Here is a 16,441-nt window from a genome sequence, read left to right on the forward strand (position 1 = left end):
TTTCTGCAGCAGTTTCCCTGCATCCCCTTCCGTGCCCAAATGAATGCTACATTTGGGTTTTAGTTTTAAAATAATGTAATGCGATAGATGGTGGAGAATGGGGAAGACAAGGTTGTCTTGGCTGGGTTGCTGGGGTTTTGAAATACAGTACTGTACAGTATATGCACTCTGCTTATTCTTGTGCCTTGTTGGATTCAGGGTGCACTGAAGAAAATGAAAAATCTGTGTTGTTTTGGTTGCTGGTTTACAAGAGCATTGGTTCTTGTGTTTTGCTGATGAGCTGCTAGTACATTTATTTAAATTGGGTTGTTGGCAGAACTGGCAAAATAATAAACTGTGGTTGTTGATGGTGTTTGTTGTGCTTTGTGGTAGTGAAGTTAATGAATGATACTCAGGCAGGTAAGTGGTACCAAGAGCATCTTCCAATACAGTGTTTGGAACCATTTAAAGAAGCCCAAAGGGACAGAAGAAGGTGGCAACTAATTGTCAGTTGAATCGTTTGAGCAGAGTAGCTCTTTGTCCAGCTGTACAAGAGAACACAGCTATTTCCCTGGAATGTCAGTTTAAAGCTGCTGTGTATTTTATGCGTGCATCCTTTTTGCTAAGCTTTCTGTGATTTGGCTGGCTGATACAGGTCAGTGTGATCTTGCTACTCCGCAGGGAGAAGAAATAATAATAATAACAACAACAGCAGCAGCAGCAGCAGCAGCATGCTGCCCAACTCTCAGGGAAGTAAACAACTCATACCAAGTTCCCAGTGTTTCCTATGGCTGGAACATACAAAATACTTTTGAGTTTTTTTCTGACAGAACACAGAAAACTTGAGCTGTTTCAAGTTTTGTTCCACTGCAATACAACCAATCAGGAGGTTCCAACATAATATTCTGGCAGAATGCTGCTTTTTTCAAGTTCAAAACAAAATACATTTTTCATTTTTATTTACTTATCAAAATTTACACCTACAGTGAGACCCAATTTGGTGTAGTGGTTAAGACACCAGGCTAGAAACTGGGAGAACGTGAGTTCTCGTCCCCCTTAGGCACAAAGCCAGCTGGGTGACCTTAGGCCCGTCACTCTCTCTCAGCCCTGGGAAGCAGGCAATGGCAAACCAGGAGTCAACACTGACTCGAAGGCACCAAAACAAACAAACAAACCTATAGTAATCAACCAGATTCTCAGCAGTTTACAATAATGAAGAGCATGAAATAAAAGCATTTCCAATAAAACATCCATTGTAAAACCATAATAATAATCACTCTCAGTCTCACACCACAAACCCTCTGAAACACTCTGATCTCCATTCATTTTTGGAAAGCTAGCATACCCATAACTATTACAATAAATATCTAATTCAAGTATTAACATTTCTAATGCAGTTTACACTAAGTAGGAATGGTTGGTGAAATTGACAGATCTCCCTGAGATGGATAAGCTAACTTCTTTGATTAGAGAAAAGACACTATCTACGTTTATTGGTGATTGGAAACCTCTTACGGACTTTTTGCGTAAAAATGAAAAAAAAAATGAACTTGTGATTTATGGTTCTGATGATTAGACAGGAGAGATTATAGAAAGACGAGTATTATGTAACTTTAGAGAGAGGTTAAAATATAATTTTAAAAGATAAAAATGCAAGGGGTGGAGGCAAGCCCAGTGCTGGCAGAGCCTACCTGCAGGCCCTCTGCGTGCTATCGGCCCAGACTTCCTCTTCCAACGTGAGCTGCAGAGCACACACTGAAAGTGCCCTTGGAGAACTGGTCAGCTGGCTTCAGTGCACTGGAAGCTGCTGGCCGTTCGTGAGGCTTTGCAGGAGGAAGGCTGGGCCAAGAATGAGCAGAGGGCCTGCGGGTAGGCTCTGCCAGCGCTGGGCTCACCTCCACCCTTTGCTGAAGCCTGCAGGCGTTTTCCAGGGGCGCTTCCAACAGAAGCTGCAGAATGCGTCCTGCGCCTCCAGGAAGCCTGCACCTCTCCACTTCCTCCAGTTCTGCCACCACCCCAAACAGCTCCTCCCACACAGACTCCACCTTCATGCGGGGAACTGCCGCTGGCTCTCCTGCCTCACACAGCAATAGAGAACACCACACCTTGCCATCCCACTGCCTCTTCCCAGGCCAGGCCTGGCAAGCTCACTTTGGCAGACTAGGCTCTGCCACCCTGCTACGCTCACCGCGCACATCCCAGGGCTGCACCCTTGCCCAGCGCCTGGATTCCAGGCCAGCAGCAGGAGGAAGATAGCAAAGGTCGGCTGCAGGCAGCAGGGGGCAGTAGGGTTAGGTGGCAGAGTTCAGGGCAGCCAAAAGGGCAGAGAGGGAGGGAGATAAGCGGGTTGAGCGGGTTTAAGCAAAGACAAACACAGCAGGGAATGAGAAGCGTGAGATTCTTGCCTAACAATGGCCCTGTCCTGGTCTAACAACCTCAATTGGGACTACTAGAACTGCTGTTGCTAGGTGGTGCAGTCATGCAATGTTTTGCCTAACAACCGCATTGCTTAGCGATGGAAATTCTGGTCCCATTTGTGGTCGTAAGTTGAGGACTACCTATAATACAAACATACAACACTATCAACTAAAATGGATTAAAATATAGTATATCACTTTATGTTTCTTATATTTATACCCTGCATTTCCTTCAAGAGCTCAAGGCAATGTACACTGTACTCCTTCCTCCAATTTTTCCCAACAACAATAACCCTGCAGGGTATGTTGGGCTTAGAGAGAGAGAGTAGCCAAAGTAACCCAGTGAGCTTTCATGGCTGAGGATGGATCTCTCTGCTCCTACCAACACATACAGTGTGTTGTAAGTGGTAAGTGATGCCGTGACTGCCCTCTCCAGGTACCTGGAGGCTGTGGGGGCCTGGATGGGGAACAACAGGCTTCAGCTGAACCCTGGTAAGACAGAGTGGCTGTGGATTGAGGGAGCCTCGCCTTCCGGGCAATTGTCATCTCTAGTTCTGGATGGGGTCGCACTGCCCCAGACAGACTCAGTGCATAATCTGGGACTTCTCCTGGACTTACGACTCCCGCTCGAAGAGCAGGTGGCAGTCATGGCCAGGAGACTTTGCACAACTTCTATAGATGTTCCAAAGACTACAGCTGTTTGAGTACATACCATGCTAGCAGACATGCCAGAGACACAAATATTTCCGAGAAAAGCCGGATTCAACTATTAGTGGTCTGTATATGTACATGATCAATAGGTGTTAATTCTTGTATTCTGCATTAAAAACCTCAAACCACAAGAATATGGTTTAAACCAAACAAGATACAAAATCTTTATTTATGATGTACTAACACATTTTAGTGGATTAATTCAAATATTTTGTAAAATAGATAAGCATGTATTAAAGAATTCATTTCAAAATAAGGTTCTATAATATAAATTATAGTTTTAAAAATACAGTATAATGGTAGTCTGTAAAACCCTTATGCCTCTGTTAAGAAAAGGGAGCAGATGGAAAACGAGTTCATAGGCTTGGTAATACTCAAAAGTCTAAGCTCAGCAACCATACCTGAAGCATTTAAAAAAAAAAATGCAACACTCCTCACCTTTGCTCACAACTTGCTGAGGGTCAGAACCAGCCTTTCTCAACTTTTTGACCCTGGAGGAACCCTTGAAATATTTTTCAGGCCTCGGGGAACCCCTGCACATTCAGGCTCAAATATAGGCCAGAAGTTACAAAATTATTGTATTTGTTTCATGTGTAGGCCTGTATATATGCATTAACAGTGTTCTTAAACTAAAAATAAAGAATGAAACTTACCTGTTTAATGTGAAGTTGCCTGAAACCCTAGTCAGAACCAACAGTTTGAGAACCCATGCCATATTGGCCTGGTCTACATATAATACTTAGCCATAATGTGTAGGTCACACCCCAAGTAAAACCACACAATGCCTTAGCATTATGTGTGAACCACAGTGATACACAATCCTATTCAGAAAAAGAAACAAAACATAAATATTAACTTTGACAAGTTACCTGAACCAGAAGCATCCTTATTAAATGGATTCCGTTCTCCTGTAAACATTTCATCACTATAAACTGGGCCACTAAAAAAAAATTCCAAGTTTAGATCAGGTTAAATCATTACATTTGCGAAATATACTGCCTGATGTTGCTGTAAATCAGGGGAATATTATAATGTCTCCAAAGTATAATTGTCTAAATTTGTGGAGCTGATAAATACTTATGCATACAAACTGTTTTTCTTCTAAAAACAAAGTCCCAGAGATGGTGTCAGCAGGCTTCTGTCCTAAGAGTACAGTAGAATACTGAACCTATTCCTTTCTCTGTCATCTTTTCCTGCCTTACCCCAAAGACTATTCCCTATCATTCTAAACAGATTACACAAGGAGGGGAAGGGGGACTCTCCACTGCAAGTTCTGCTGATGGAAGCAGATTCACCAGGGGAAGGCTTTACCTGGATTACTATGTGGCACATACCCTGTTTTTTCACCTTAAGATGTTGAATATGATGTTCCGTGCCATGTGAATCAGACTGTAGGAGATACATTGGGCATAATATTCAGAAACGAATACTTTCTGTAGGAGAAGATCTATAAATATTTACTGTACACCTAATAGTGTCTAAGAGAAATATTTTTAATTCCACCTGAATAAAAAAGCTTTTACCATCAAATCTAACAAAAAACATGAAAAAAAGTCAAAGGAAATGGGGAAAGAAAGAAAGAAAGAAAGAAAGAAAGAAAGAAAGAAAGAAAGAAAGAAATAAATAAATCCCAAACTGCAAACATTTCAAAAAGAATTTTTGAAAATAGGAAGTTCTACATATATTGTACTGGAAATTACCTGTTATTCTTATTTTCATCTGATGCACAGGATCTAAAAGAAATTCAACAGTTGTATTTGAAAGATTATTATAATCAGTAAATGCAGGTGGTTACAAGCAAAAGCCACTAACTTTATGATCAATTTATTGGATGTCACTATCCAACCTGAAGCTTTAGATTTGTGGAATATGGATTTAGCCTAACTATCATCCAAACTAGACAGTTTGTAGTTAGAAGAAATGAGGGCAATTTTGCCTGCTTGGCTCTTCAATTTCTTGGCTCATACTCTACCTATGAACCAAAGCCAACCAATACTGAACTGCAGAGCAGTTGCCTTTTTAGCCGTTTAACAGCTAAAATATGGCAAGACATTCTAGAAAGATATCTATGAAAGCCCTACAAATCAAAAACAAACAGCCTAGTCACACTCTAAGACAAACAAATTCATTGTGGATTCCACATGTCCACAAAATGTTTACTCTCTAAGTTATATCAAGATTAATTTCAATTTTTAAGGAAAACCATGGGGAATTTTGTTCTACCCATAAATTCTCCAAGAAGAGTTTATATATAAGGAGAAAAAACAGACCAAAAGATGAAAGATAATTAAGTGGACTACTTTAGCAAGCAGGCGCACACGCATATGATAAAAACAAAAAAGATAAAAATGTATACAAGTTAATGTTCAAGAGCTTTCTAGCTATGACAGAAGAGTGGCAGATGCAGAAAGTTCTTTCTAGAAAAGCACACAGTATGTGCAAATAAAATAAATGTTTTTATTTTAAAGGCCTTTAGTGCTGTCACGAGCCTCAAACCCAGAATGGAGGATCTCTTTGGAAATATGAACTGTTACATACTGTATTCTCCTCTTAGATGATCATGGGAAAGAGCCCCACTCCTTCCTGGAACAAAATGTTTTTTGGCAAGGGAAGAGATTTTCTTCCCAACAGCCATCCTGGAATTACAGCCTTTCTTTGCCTTCTGTACAATTATCTTACAGGCCACTCAAATAAAATATACATTCCCAAAAACTGTTAGTGGGGGAAGTTTATTTTTTACAAAAACTCTGACAGCTGCCTTCATAAATATTTTCACTGTACTATTTTCATGTAACAAAGTCCTGCAGTGATGATTGGTCTGCAAGATATAGCTAGCACAGATGCACAGTTAGATTACATGGCATACCTTATCCCATAGATATTAAATCTTGCTAAAAGATCTACACTGCTTGCCGGTCTGCTGCCAAGCCAGATTTAAGGTCTTGGTGCTAATCTACAAAGCCTTTAACTGGCAGATTACCCCAAAGAACATTTCTCCCTTCCAAGGCCTGCAATATGAAGATAGGGCTTTTCCAAACTGCACCCTCTACAGTATACCAAACCCAATATTGATGAGTTTCAGATATCTTTTATATCTTCCTTTTTTGTTACCCTTCTCCAGTCATCTCTTCTTTGACTTATTTTAACCTATCTTAGCCTGGTCTAAAATTGTAAAATGCCTAAGGATTCCTAGTGATGAATAGTAGCATATAAATATTTTAAATAATCAGTAAGAGCAGAAAGTGCTGTAATGATGTGTGTACCCAGGCCATTATCAAAGCCCCACAGCAGTCCAAGGCATTTCCACCTCAGAAGAGGTCCAAAGCATTTGGGTTGAGTATTCATGGCTTTGCTTGAAACAGAACAATACCCCAATTATCCCAATATACAACGTGCACTGCAGCAAGAATAAGTAGTATTAAAACAAGCTTATATACTTATACAATCAAAACTTACTCCAGTAAAAATTCATCGCTGTTTCCTTGTCTTACTGAAGCATTTAAATGTTTTTCTGCCACATGTTGCTCACAAGAATCCTCTTGGCATAATATGTTACCCTTGGACTTCAGAAAAGAAGTCTGTTTTACTTTTTGAGGTGTTGCCCTCCTTATATCAGTTCTTCTTAGCTCAAAAGCATGAAGGTTTTCATCCTTTTTATCTAACTGTTCCTCTCCAATATCACCTTCAAGGCTTTTCTCTGAAACCAGTCGCCTGTTCTTCCTCCTTCTAGGTCCAACAGTGGATTTTTTCTTTTTCTTTTGAGTTCCCAGTTGTTTTTGGGACGGTAACTTTTGCTTTCTGACTGGCGTACCACAGCATAACTGCTGAGCTAAAGGAACAGGTCTTGGCACAGAACCTAAATTTTCAGAATAAGTATCTGTATTCTTAGATTGTGTGCAGTGCTTTGAGGATAGAACTGAAACTGTGAACTCTTGCTGGTTTTCATTATGCACTTCTGTCAGTGTAGTCAGCTTATTCTGAGATAAGCTTTGTTCTGTACTTTCCACTGGTTGTATCTGGATTAATAAACTTTGGTCTGGTTCTAGTAAAGGTGTAAGACCTTGTGCCTGCTTTCTATTTATGGGGTCTTGGTAACCTCTGTTATGTATTTCTGCTGAATCTTTAACTTTATTTTTGGAATTCATTTGCTTCCTTGTTTCTTGGGTAGTATTTATAACCAACTGTGACTGGACATTCTCCACAGCCATTACCTCATTAGTTCTTGAAGCATTTTGCAATCTGTCAAAAGTTCTTTCACCAACATTACTTAAAGTTGCCTTGATTTGCTTCACTGGAGTTGGCATAACTGTTTTCCCCAATTCCCTTTTATCTTTTCTTCTTTCATTATGCTGCTGGGCTTCCTTGTTTCCTTCAAATGATACAGCTATTAATCTCTTTTTCTCTGGCTTTTGCTTTTTTCGAGATGTTGAAATCCAAGATGCAGAAGATGCCCCAAAAGATTCCTCTATCAAAAATTCACATTCCTCTTCTAGTTCTACATTAGCTGCATTTCTAGGGAGGGAAGACAGCTATGTGAATTCTCACATATCATAGAGGGTCAGTCCCCTGAGGAACTTCACTTTCAGAATAAACTCAGATACTTTACAAAAATATTTTCTGATGAAAACTAGTACTAGTAATCATTTTCCTATTATATTATGCCACACAAACTTCATATGCCTTGACTTTAACCTATATAGCTTTTCTTAACCTTTTGACCCTGGAGGAATCCTTGAAATATTTTTCAGGCCTCAGGGAATCCCTGCACATTCAGGTTCAAATATAGGCCAGAAGTTACACAATTATTATATTTGTTTCATGTGTACAGTAGGCCTATATATAGGCATTAACAGTGTTCTTAAACTAAAAATAAAGAATGAAACTTACCTCTGTAATGTGAAGTTGCCCAAATTTGAAATATTTTTTTAAATAAATTGTGATCTCCTAGAAAACCTCTAGTGACCTCTTGCGGAACCCTAGGGTGCCACGAAACCCTGGTTGAGAAACCCTGAACCCACTGATACAGCTGAAGCCTTGAGATTAAGATTCTAATATACATGTTTGTGTATCTGACAGATCTAGACTTTGTACTTTGTAAGACTTATCTTACAAGAATAAACAGAATTGGCCAAGTGAATACTTCACAGTTATGATCATAGGTTGATACCAGTTGCAGTGTTAAATACAACAATGATAGAATAAGTCTAAACATTCAAAGCTGCATTTACTTGGTAATCAGCACATTATAACAGCAGATGGTTCATATCTAATACATCTCTGAGATGAAGCTATGGCTTTACGGATGTCCTCATAACAGACAAATTACTTAATATGAGGAAAAGTCCTGAATCGTATAGAATCCTGAATATGTACCTCTATGGATCCACATGGAAAGCTTTGTTTGGGCTCCTCAGGATCCCTACCATGTCTTTCTCCCAAAGCACCAACAATTCCAAGCTCCTTACTTAGAAGTGAAATTATAGCTAAGACTTCCCCCTAGGTAGAAGCAGCACACTACACATAGTCTGTACTTTTCATGGAACAAAGTGATTGGCTTAGAACTGCAACAAGCAATTCCAACCCATTTTAACAATTGTGCACACTTTCCTCAAGTCAGCCACTTTAAATGCCACAGCAAAAATCTGATTCTTTTGCTTTCAGTTATAAATGCTGAAATCTTTTATACAAAGCTGATCTTTAAATAATGGCACTCATATCTCACCGTACTGCCAAAGCACTTGTCATGGCTTCTAATGATGATAAAGATCCTGACATCTTTATTTGACCAGAGGTTGGTTCTTCAATATGTAACTCCTTTGTTTCTTTTCCCGCACAAAAGCCCTTAGACTTGCTGAAATTTTTGCTGTTGTGTAAATCAAGTGCCTCTTCATCAAAACACAACCTGTATGGGAAGAGAAATAAACAATTCATTCAGGGTTCTCCAAATGTTCTTAACAATTTTTAAAATTTCCAATTCTTAAAGAAAATACTACACACAGTATTTTCTTAAATCCTTTGCAAAAATTTACATTCCTAATTATCATCCACTTCAGAACTGGAGATGACCCTACAGCTTTGTTAAAGACACTTGGTGTGATAGAGGCGAGCCCATCCCATCGTGAATTACCAAAACATGGAAATAAAACTATTAACCTTTCTCTAAACAGTTGATCATTTATCTTCACTAACTTGAAGTTAGAGAGGAATAGATATACTTTGGTGAAGTATTTAATAGTGATCTGAAGTAATTTACCGTTCTACACATGATTGCTCTCCTTCTTCTTCTAGTAGAAGGGCGGGTGATCCTAAGGGCAACACATCAATATCCTCATCTAGAATTTCTTCTGATTCGTTGCTGCCTATTTTATTGATAAGACAAGGAAAATACATGCAACATTATCATTCCTTGTGAGATAAGAAAAACTATCCTCTCTTGTTGTTACCTTAAATTACAACTGACAAACTTATTGGTACACTTTATTCTCTTAGGAAACTAACTTAAAGTACAGGCGACCCATAGTTAGGAACGGATCCTATTGTAGCAAAATTCGATGATTTGAGTTAAATACACAATGGTTCGAGGTAATTACACAATACTACTTATACAGTATTATACAATAATACTGTTCTGGCTTACATACAAATTCGACTTCAGGACAGACCTTGGGAATGGAATTTGTTCTTAAACTGGGGACTATCTTGCGATACATTGAAAAATGGTAAGTCTTTGACTGCCATCCATCCCCACACAAATTGGTGGTATTTTCCCTATGTCAACAACACAAGAGTACATTTAAATATGTTCTGAAATGTTTAAGTGTACTGTAATATTGACTTTTCAGATTCGGTCAGAATTAATATTCCCATACAAACATCTATCCTTCAGCTGGTCTGGTACTCCAGTCTGCTGCCCAGCAGAGACAAGGTCTTCTACACTTACCTGTTAAGAGATGGTAGCTGGTTGATTCAACACAATTAACCCTGAACCTGAGTTTAATACAACACAATTGCTATGTTCACATAACTTGCTATGTCTAAACAAATAAAGCATATTATGGCTTAATAAGATGGTCTGATTCAAACAGCATGCTAAGACAATAACAAGGTGTATACAACAAGTTGAACCAAAACTACTTAACCACATTTTAGCCTAGAATAATGTGCGGCACATACCTAGACAATAAGTTTCTTGAGATGAGAAATAGGATCAGGTTTTGCCCATACTTTGAAGAAAATGATTGATAAAGGCTAATTAAGGGTTACTCAAACTAAAATGAGTGATTCTCTCAATCAGATAATGTTTTGCAGTGTCAGAATTGCATTGAGTTGACTAGTGTTGGAAGTAGGATACTTAGTTTAAAAAAATTACTTTCCAATAATGCATGTCAAACAATAGCAAGAGACACAGCAATTTTGTTTTATCTTTTAATTAATTCAAAATATTCTCCTGCCTTTTTAATAGTAAAAGGAACAAAGCAGGGATTGAAACCATCACTACTTGCACATTTTAAATCATGCATAAATACCCTGACATTTCCTGTACTTGAAAAATGCTAGTAGCATTAATTTTAAAAATGTAATTTAAAGCCTATATTCAAATGACTAGCAATTCAAAAATAATGTCACTCACCTGAAAATCTTTCTATTCTGCCTGGTGATAGTAAGAAAGTGAGTGTACTAACGACATTGTTCACACAGTTGGCCTCTGCAAGCTCCAACTTAGTCTGTTCTTTCTGATAATCAGGGAATGAAGCGGAAATGGAAAAAAATGTTATTAATAACACAGCAATAAAGACCTTATGAATTTTTCACATCTAAAACAGTTACAGGTAGTCCTCGTTTAGCAACCACAATTGACTGGCAACTCAGTTGTTAAGCAAAGCGGTCGCTAAGTGAAACTGCAACTGTGCTTACAATCTTACTTGTTCTCCTTTGCTTTACAGAGCTGCAAAGGTTGTAAATGTGAGGATTGGTCATAAAGTTACTTTTTCAAAACAGTTGTAACTGTGAACAGTTGTGAAACGAAGCAGTCACTAAATAAGGACTACCTGTATACTGTTGTGGCCATACTAAGGTTATGATGGCTGTCTTATATGGGGCACTCCTTATATAGTCAACACCATAGGTCTATACCAATCTATATGAGATTGCCCCCTTGACAATGTCTGCTCTTGGACAGAGGAATATATCCATAGAAGGTTTTGAGTTATGGTAGTAGACCTATGAAAATAATTGGGCCCCTAAAATTGATGGAATATGACTGGGAAATTCCACATTACATAGCTCAGCCCAGGAGACCCTGTTTATTCTTCCCATATCCACGGGCAAGAGGAGAACTGCTGATCAACATAAGAAAACCCTAATTGAGCTGCAGAGAATCCAGAGATTATAAGCATTTCTCACCACACATGAGTCTCAGGAAGGTAGAATTCCAAATATATTGGGCAACATAAAAGTAATACTAGCCTGCTAGATAAAGCTTCTACAAAAGTACTTGTGAAGCTTATAAGGCTTAGTGAACTGCAGACGACCAATGGCTACTCAAGAGATTTTCTTAAGACAAGACCTTTTCCACCACAATTGCAAACTCTCTGACTAAATTAGCAGCTACTCCATTGCAATATGGTGCTGTTTTTCCAAGTTTTTATATGTTACTGGGTATAGATATAAATTCTTTCCTGCCTCAGTTATGCTACAACAGAGATCAGTATCTTGACAAATACCTTTGAACTGCTAGTATCATTGCCAATGTCTCCTGCTTTAGCTGCATCCATTTCATTGAGGTTCAGAAATACGATGACAGTAGAGACATTTAACATCTTTATGCTTTGCTATATCCCTTCTGGCATTCCTACTGTGCCATGTAGCCTGGAGAATTTTCAAAATGACCCACCCTCTATAGCACCTGTTCTATCTCCACTGTTGGACAGTAGAAAGAATGAGTAGTTTGCTACAGTCTTTATAGCTGAAGGGCTTGTCACCAAAATGCCACACTGCTGGCCTTGCAACATTGGCTGCTTTGGAAAAAAAGGAGTCCAAATTCATTGGATCACATTGTGGCTCTGCAAGTCAAAGGATAATGACTACAGTCAGCAGTTCTTCCTGCCTTTCTTCCTCAGTCACATGCCTATGTGATCCATAATGAATGGGAGAAAGATAAAAGAGATGAAAGGAAAAAAGATTTAAAGAAATATGAGGTATGATCACTCCTTCTATTGGAGAAAACCAGTGTGATGTTTTAGTCCTATTTACTGATCCAAGGAGCAGAAACATCCCTCTTCCCCATCATGAATCACAATGCTCCCTAAAGGTCCTACAAATATCTGGAAAGTGTTGGGGGAGAAATTCTTGAAATATGCTACAGAAGCTAACAGATGGCAGGAGAAATCTTGCTGAATAATTTTACAAGAGCAGTAGGTCCAACAGAAGAAATAAAAGCATGGAAATGTAAATGAAAATACAAATTCAATTATGATGGTATGCACAACTGCTCTGCTCCACATAAAAATAAAATGAAATGCTTTATTACTAGGTAAACAACTTACTTCTTTGCTATGGCATGGAACTTGATCCAGACTAGGGAATGAGCCACATGATATGGAAGGGGAGCATTCTGTAAATTCCTTGGCACAGGCTACAAAGGAAAAGAAGTACTCTGTTAAGAAGAAAAGTGTAGTACTATATATTGTGCTTTTTTTCAGGTGAATTTACTCCAGCTAAAATTATCCCCAACCACATTCTCTTAAGATCCAGAAGTGAGAACTTTTAATAAAATAAGATTGAGGCACCAGGCTAGAAACCGGGAGACCATGAGTTCTAGTATTGCCTTAGGCACAAAGCCAGCTGAGTGACTTTGGGCCAGTCACTCTCTCTCAGCTCTAAGAAGGAAGCAATGGCAAACCACTTCTGAAAAACCTCGCCAAGAAAACTGCAGGGACTAGTCCAGGCAGTCACCAGGAGTCAAAAACAAATTCAAAGGCACACAAAAAAAGAGGTTACTGCCCAATTTTGTACAAAGCTTCACAAAGGCAACTTCCCACCAATTTTAATGTAAACCACCCAGAGTCCCCCTTTTTAGGGGGAGATGGGCAGTGATAGAAATTGGAATAATAAATATGGTTTTGATCTTAACCAGTATCTGAGTCAACTTCATCTAGATAGAAGAAAAAGAATATAGTTTTGTGAAGACTCAGACTTCCCAGAGATCAAGTTGGTAGCAATTTTCATCGTACATTTTTCCTCTGTCATGTTGGCTTGATCAGCTACCGGGAGGAGACTAGATAATTGGTTTCTTATTCTTAATGGCAAGAAACCAGCAAGCTATATCTTGATGTTCAATCAACTGACCCACACGAAAACCACTGAACTTTTCCATGACTCCTGGAATTGCACCTTTTCCAGCCAAGTGCCATACTATAAATTGTGCACTGGTCTAAGCAGCATTTATGGATCTCATATGGGGGTGTCCAGAACATTTAAAATTCAAAACTGCAGTTTAAGCAGGTTGTTCAGACTTTACTGGAAGTGTTCCAAGCTGGAACAACCCATTACAACCCATCTGAACTTCAAACAGCCATTCCAAGCTTGAAAGATTTTCTATACCTTTAGTCCCACAGCCTTGACTACAGTAAGTTACTTTCAGTAATTGAAAACATCTCATTTAACCAAGAATATTGTAAAATCTGTCTTTCATCTAAAATTCAATTTTCTCTTTGCCTTGAAAAGCTGTATTTGACCAAGTAAATTCTAGCCAATAAAAATAGATGAACTAATTTACAGATGAACTAATTGTTAAAAGTGCCTCACAATTCCTTGTTCTTGGAAAACCTTGTACAATTCTTTCCTCACCTCTGTAATGTAGCAACATACTGCACATGTAAAGAAGATACTGTTTAAATATACATACTGTATGGTATTTAAAACTCAAATGTAATACAAAATGTGTTTGCTACTGCAAACAAACATTTGGCCCACAATTCTAATTAAAGTAATATTAATTATAATGTTGTGATAGGACCATACTTCAGATAAGGTTACCAAGACCAACAATAATTTTCCCTTAATTTTATTTTAAAAGTTTATATTCATCCATTGAACTTACTTTCAAAACAGTCTTGTATGCATTCCAATACATTTTCTCCTTGTATACCAACAGCTTTTTTTTTACTGGCATAGAAAAAAAAGTTTTAAGAAATTAGCCATTTCAAAAGTGCTTCTAATCTGCAAACTCTGCCTTATTGGCAAAATTATGTCAAACTATAGTACAGTATTGCATCAAATCAAGCTTTATTTTCCTAGTTTCACTTGTGATTAATGCAGATAACTGACCTTTATAGGCATGTGGTTCAGATTCATACAAATGGCATACAGTAGTCCTAAAACCAATGTATTCCAGCCCAGAACAGCATTCCACTTAATAGCACTTGCTACTAGATATCGTAGAAACAGAACGGGATTTCAGACTTGTGCAGTACCCACACCAGAAGTTTTTGATAAAACGTATTGCTACGAATTCTAATGAACTGTCTCATTGGTTGCCTACTGGCTATTATTTATATTGCTGATTATGTCAAGGTTAAATAGCCTGGTTAAATTTGCCGAACGCTGAAAAAGCAAAGATGGTGCCAGACAAACCTGCTTTGAGAAAACATTGCACAGATCAGGTGGCAAAATGAATCTCTTCTTTATTAGTAAAACACACCTCATTTCACCATATGTAATAATTGCTGAATAAGTGCTGTTAAATGATTTATATGCAAAGATAGCTACCGAATCTCATACAAAAATGTATTAAAGAACATTAGAACATCTAGAAGACTTACATAATCTCATTTACCTTTTTGTGGCCATTGTACTGCCATCATTACTACTGTATAGTCTACTCAGTGGACTGATGATATAAGCTAAAATATGGCTATTTCATAATTCCAGAATTTAGCTGTTCTGTGTATCAACAATCCCACAAAAATCTTTCCCAGCACACCATATAAAACTTACTAGAAGATATCAGATTACTTAAGTGCTATTCTGAAAACATAATAATTATTATATACATTTAAAAATGGAAATATATCAATAAGCCATATAAAACCAAAACACAAACTTGTAACTTTGGATGCCTTGTAATACATACAGCTATCCTGTTTCTACAGGAAGTTATTAATTTAATACTAATGGGGCCGTTCCATTTCTACAGAAGGAAAAAAACAGATCCGATCCTTGCATCAAAAGATATATGGAAATTCTTGCAACATGAGAGTTTTTCTATGCATGCATTGAAGAATGCTTAATAAATCACAAATTTGGAGCAAAGGTAATTTTAGCCATCTGAAATTAAATGAAACTATATATAAAGGAAGTTTGAACAAAATTAAGAATTTCTGACAGGACAAGACATAAAAGATAAAAATAATGAACAAGATTAAAACAGCAAAATGATGTGCAAAATTTTACCTTTCCTTTTTTGACAACTGATACCTATCTGTCATATACAAAATGTTTATAAGAATCTGCTTTATTTCAGAAACAGGCTACAATTTATTGTGATAGAATTTACATTCAAGAAAAACAAACCCAAATTTATCAAACCTTCTGGAAGTTTAGAAGTGTCTGCATAGTTTTTCAATTTTACCAGTATGATATGCAATATAAGATACATTGTATTAGTATACCTCAGTTTTATCTATTTCAATATAAAGTTAATAAATAAACATTAATTACCCTTCTCTGTTGAAGAATCTTGGTCTATACGTGGTTTTTAAATGATTCTGTTAAAAACAGAAAATATATTGCTTTTTGAAAAGAAAAATAAATTGAAACTTCATTACACCGTAGTAGGATTATTTTAATTTCATCCACTTTGATCAGAGGGAAGTCACTGTCAGCAACTTTCTCCCACTTTTCAAGGATACTTTTGAATGGCTTTAATAGGGAATTCGACAAACCCTTGAAGGACAAGAATAAGACTATCAATGCTGTCACTTTAACACCAATTGCTAGGGAACTCAGGAAGGAGCGTTCATTTTCTACTGGTATATGATGGGTACGCAATTACTCTTCTTACACCCTATATTTTAAAATATCATTTATAAAATAATGCATCAGCTTCCCTGACAATTAGGGTTATGATTACCTAATCACCAACAAATGTTACTGAATATAATTGAGATTATTTTCATAATAAGCATGGTGGGTTGGTTATGATTAATTTTCAAAAACACTGACCCTCTACAGCTTCTAAAGGAATGCTCTGTGAGTCTTTTGTGGCAAAAACAGTGAACAGTCCTATGCCACCTTAAACTACAAAACCATACACTTGCTCAGCCCATTAATAT

General features: G+C 37.6%; 1 protein-coding gene across 1 annotated transcript in view; it reads right to left on the minus strand.

The window, feature by feature from the left end:
- CENPC (centromere protein C) overlaps nt 1-16,441 on the minus strand; it is a 41,326-nt gene that overhangs the window by 20,131 nt on the left and 4,754 nt on the right. The window contains exons 2-12 of the mRNA XM_063302048.1: nt 15,828-15,874; nt 14,209-14,273; nt 12,653-12,741; nt 10,738-10,840; nt 9,361-9,466; nt 8,830-9,009; nt 6,564-7,619; nt 4,808-4,840; nt 4,631-4,638; nt 3,977-4,047; nt 3,546-3,645 (exon numbers count right to left, since the gene is read on the minus strand). Of these exons, the coding sequence (XP_063158118.1) occupies nt 3,546-3,645; nt 3,977-4,047; nt 4,631-4,638; nt 4,808-4,840; nt 6,564-7,619; nt 8,830-9,009; nt 9,361-9,466; nt 10,738-10,840; nt 12,653-12,741; nt 14,209-14,273; nt 15,828-15,874 (1,858 nt within the window). The remainder of the gene's footprint in view (nt 1-3,545; nt 3,646-3,976; nt 4,048-4,630; nt 4,639-4,807; nt 4,841-6,563; nt 7,620-8,829; nt 9,010-9,360; nt 9,467-10,737; nt 10,841-12,652; nt 12,742-14,208; nt 14,274-15,827; nt 15,875-16,441) is intronic.

The sequence above is a fragment of the Candoia aspera genome, chromosome 4 (assembly GCF_035149785.1).
Source record: "Candoia aspera isolate rCanAsp1 chromosome 4, rCanAsp1.hap2, whole genome shotgun sequence".
Lineage (NCBI taxonomy): Eukaryota > Metazoa > Chordata > Lepidosauria > Squamata > Boidae > Candoia > Candoia aspera.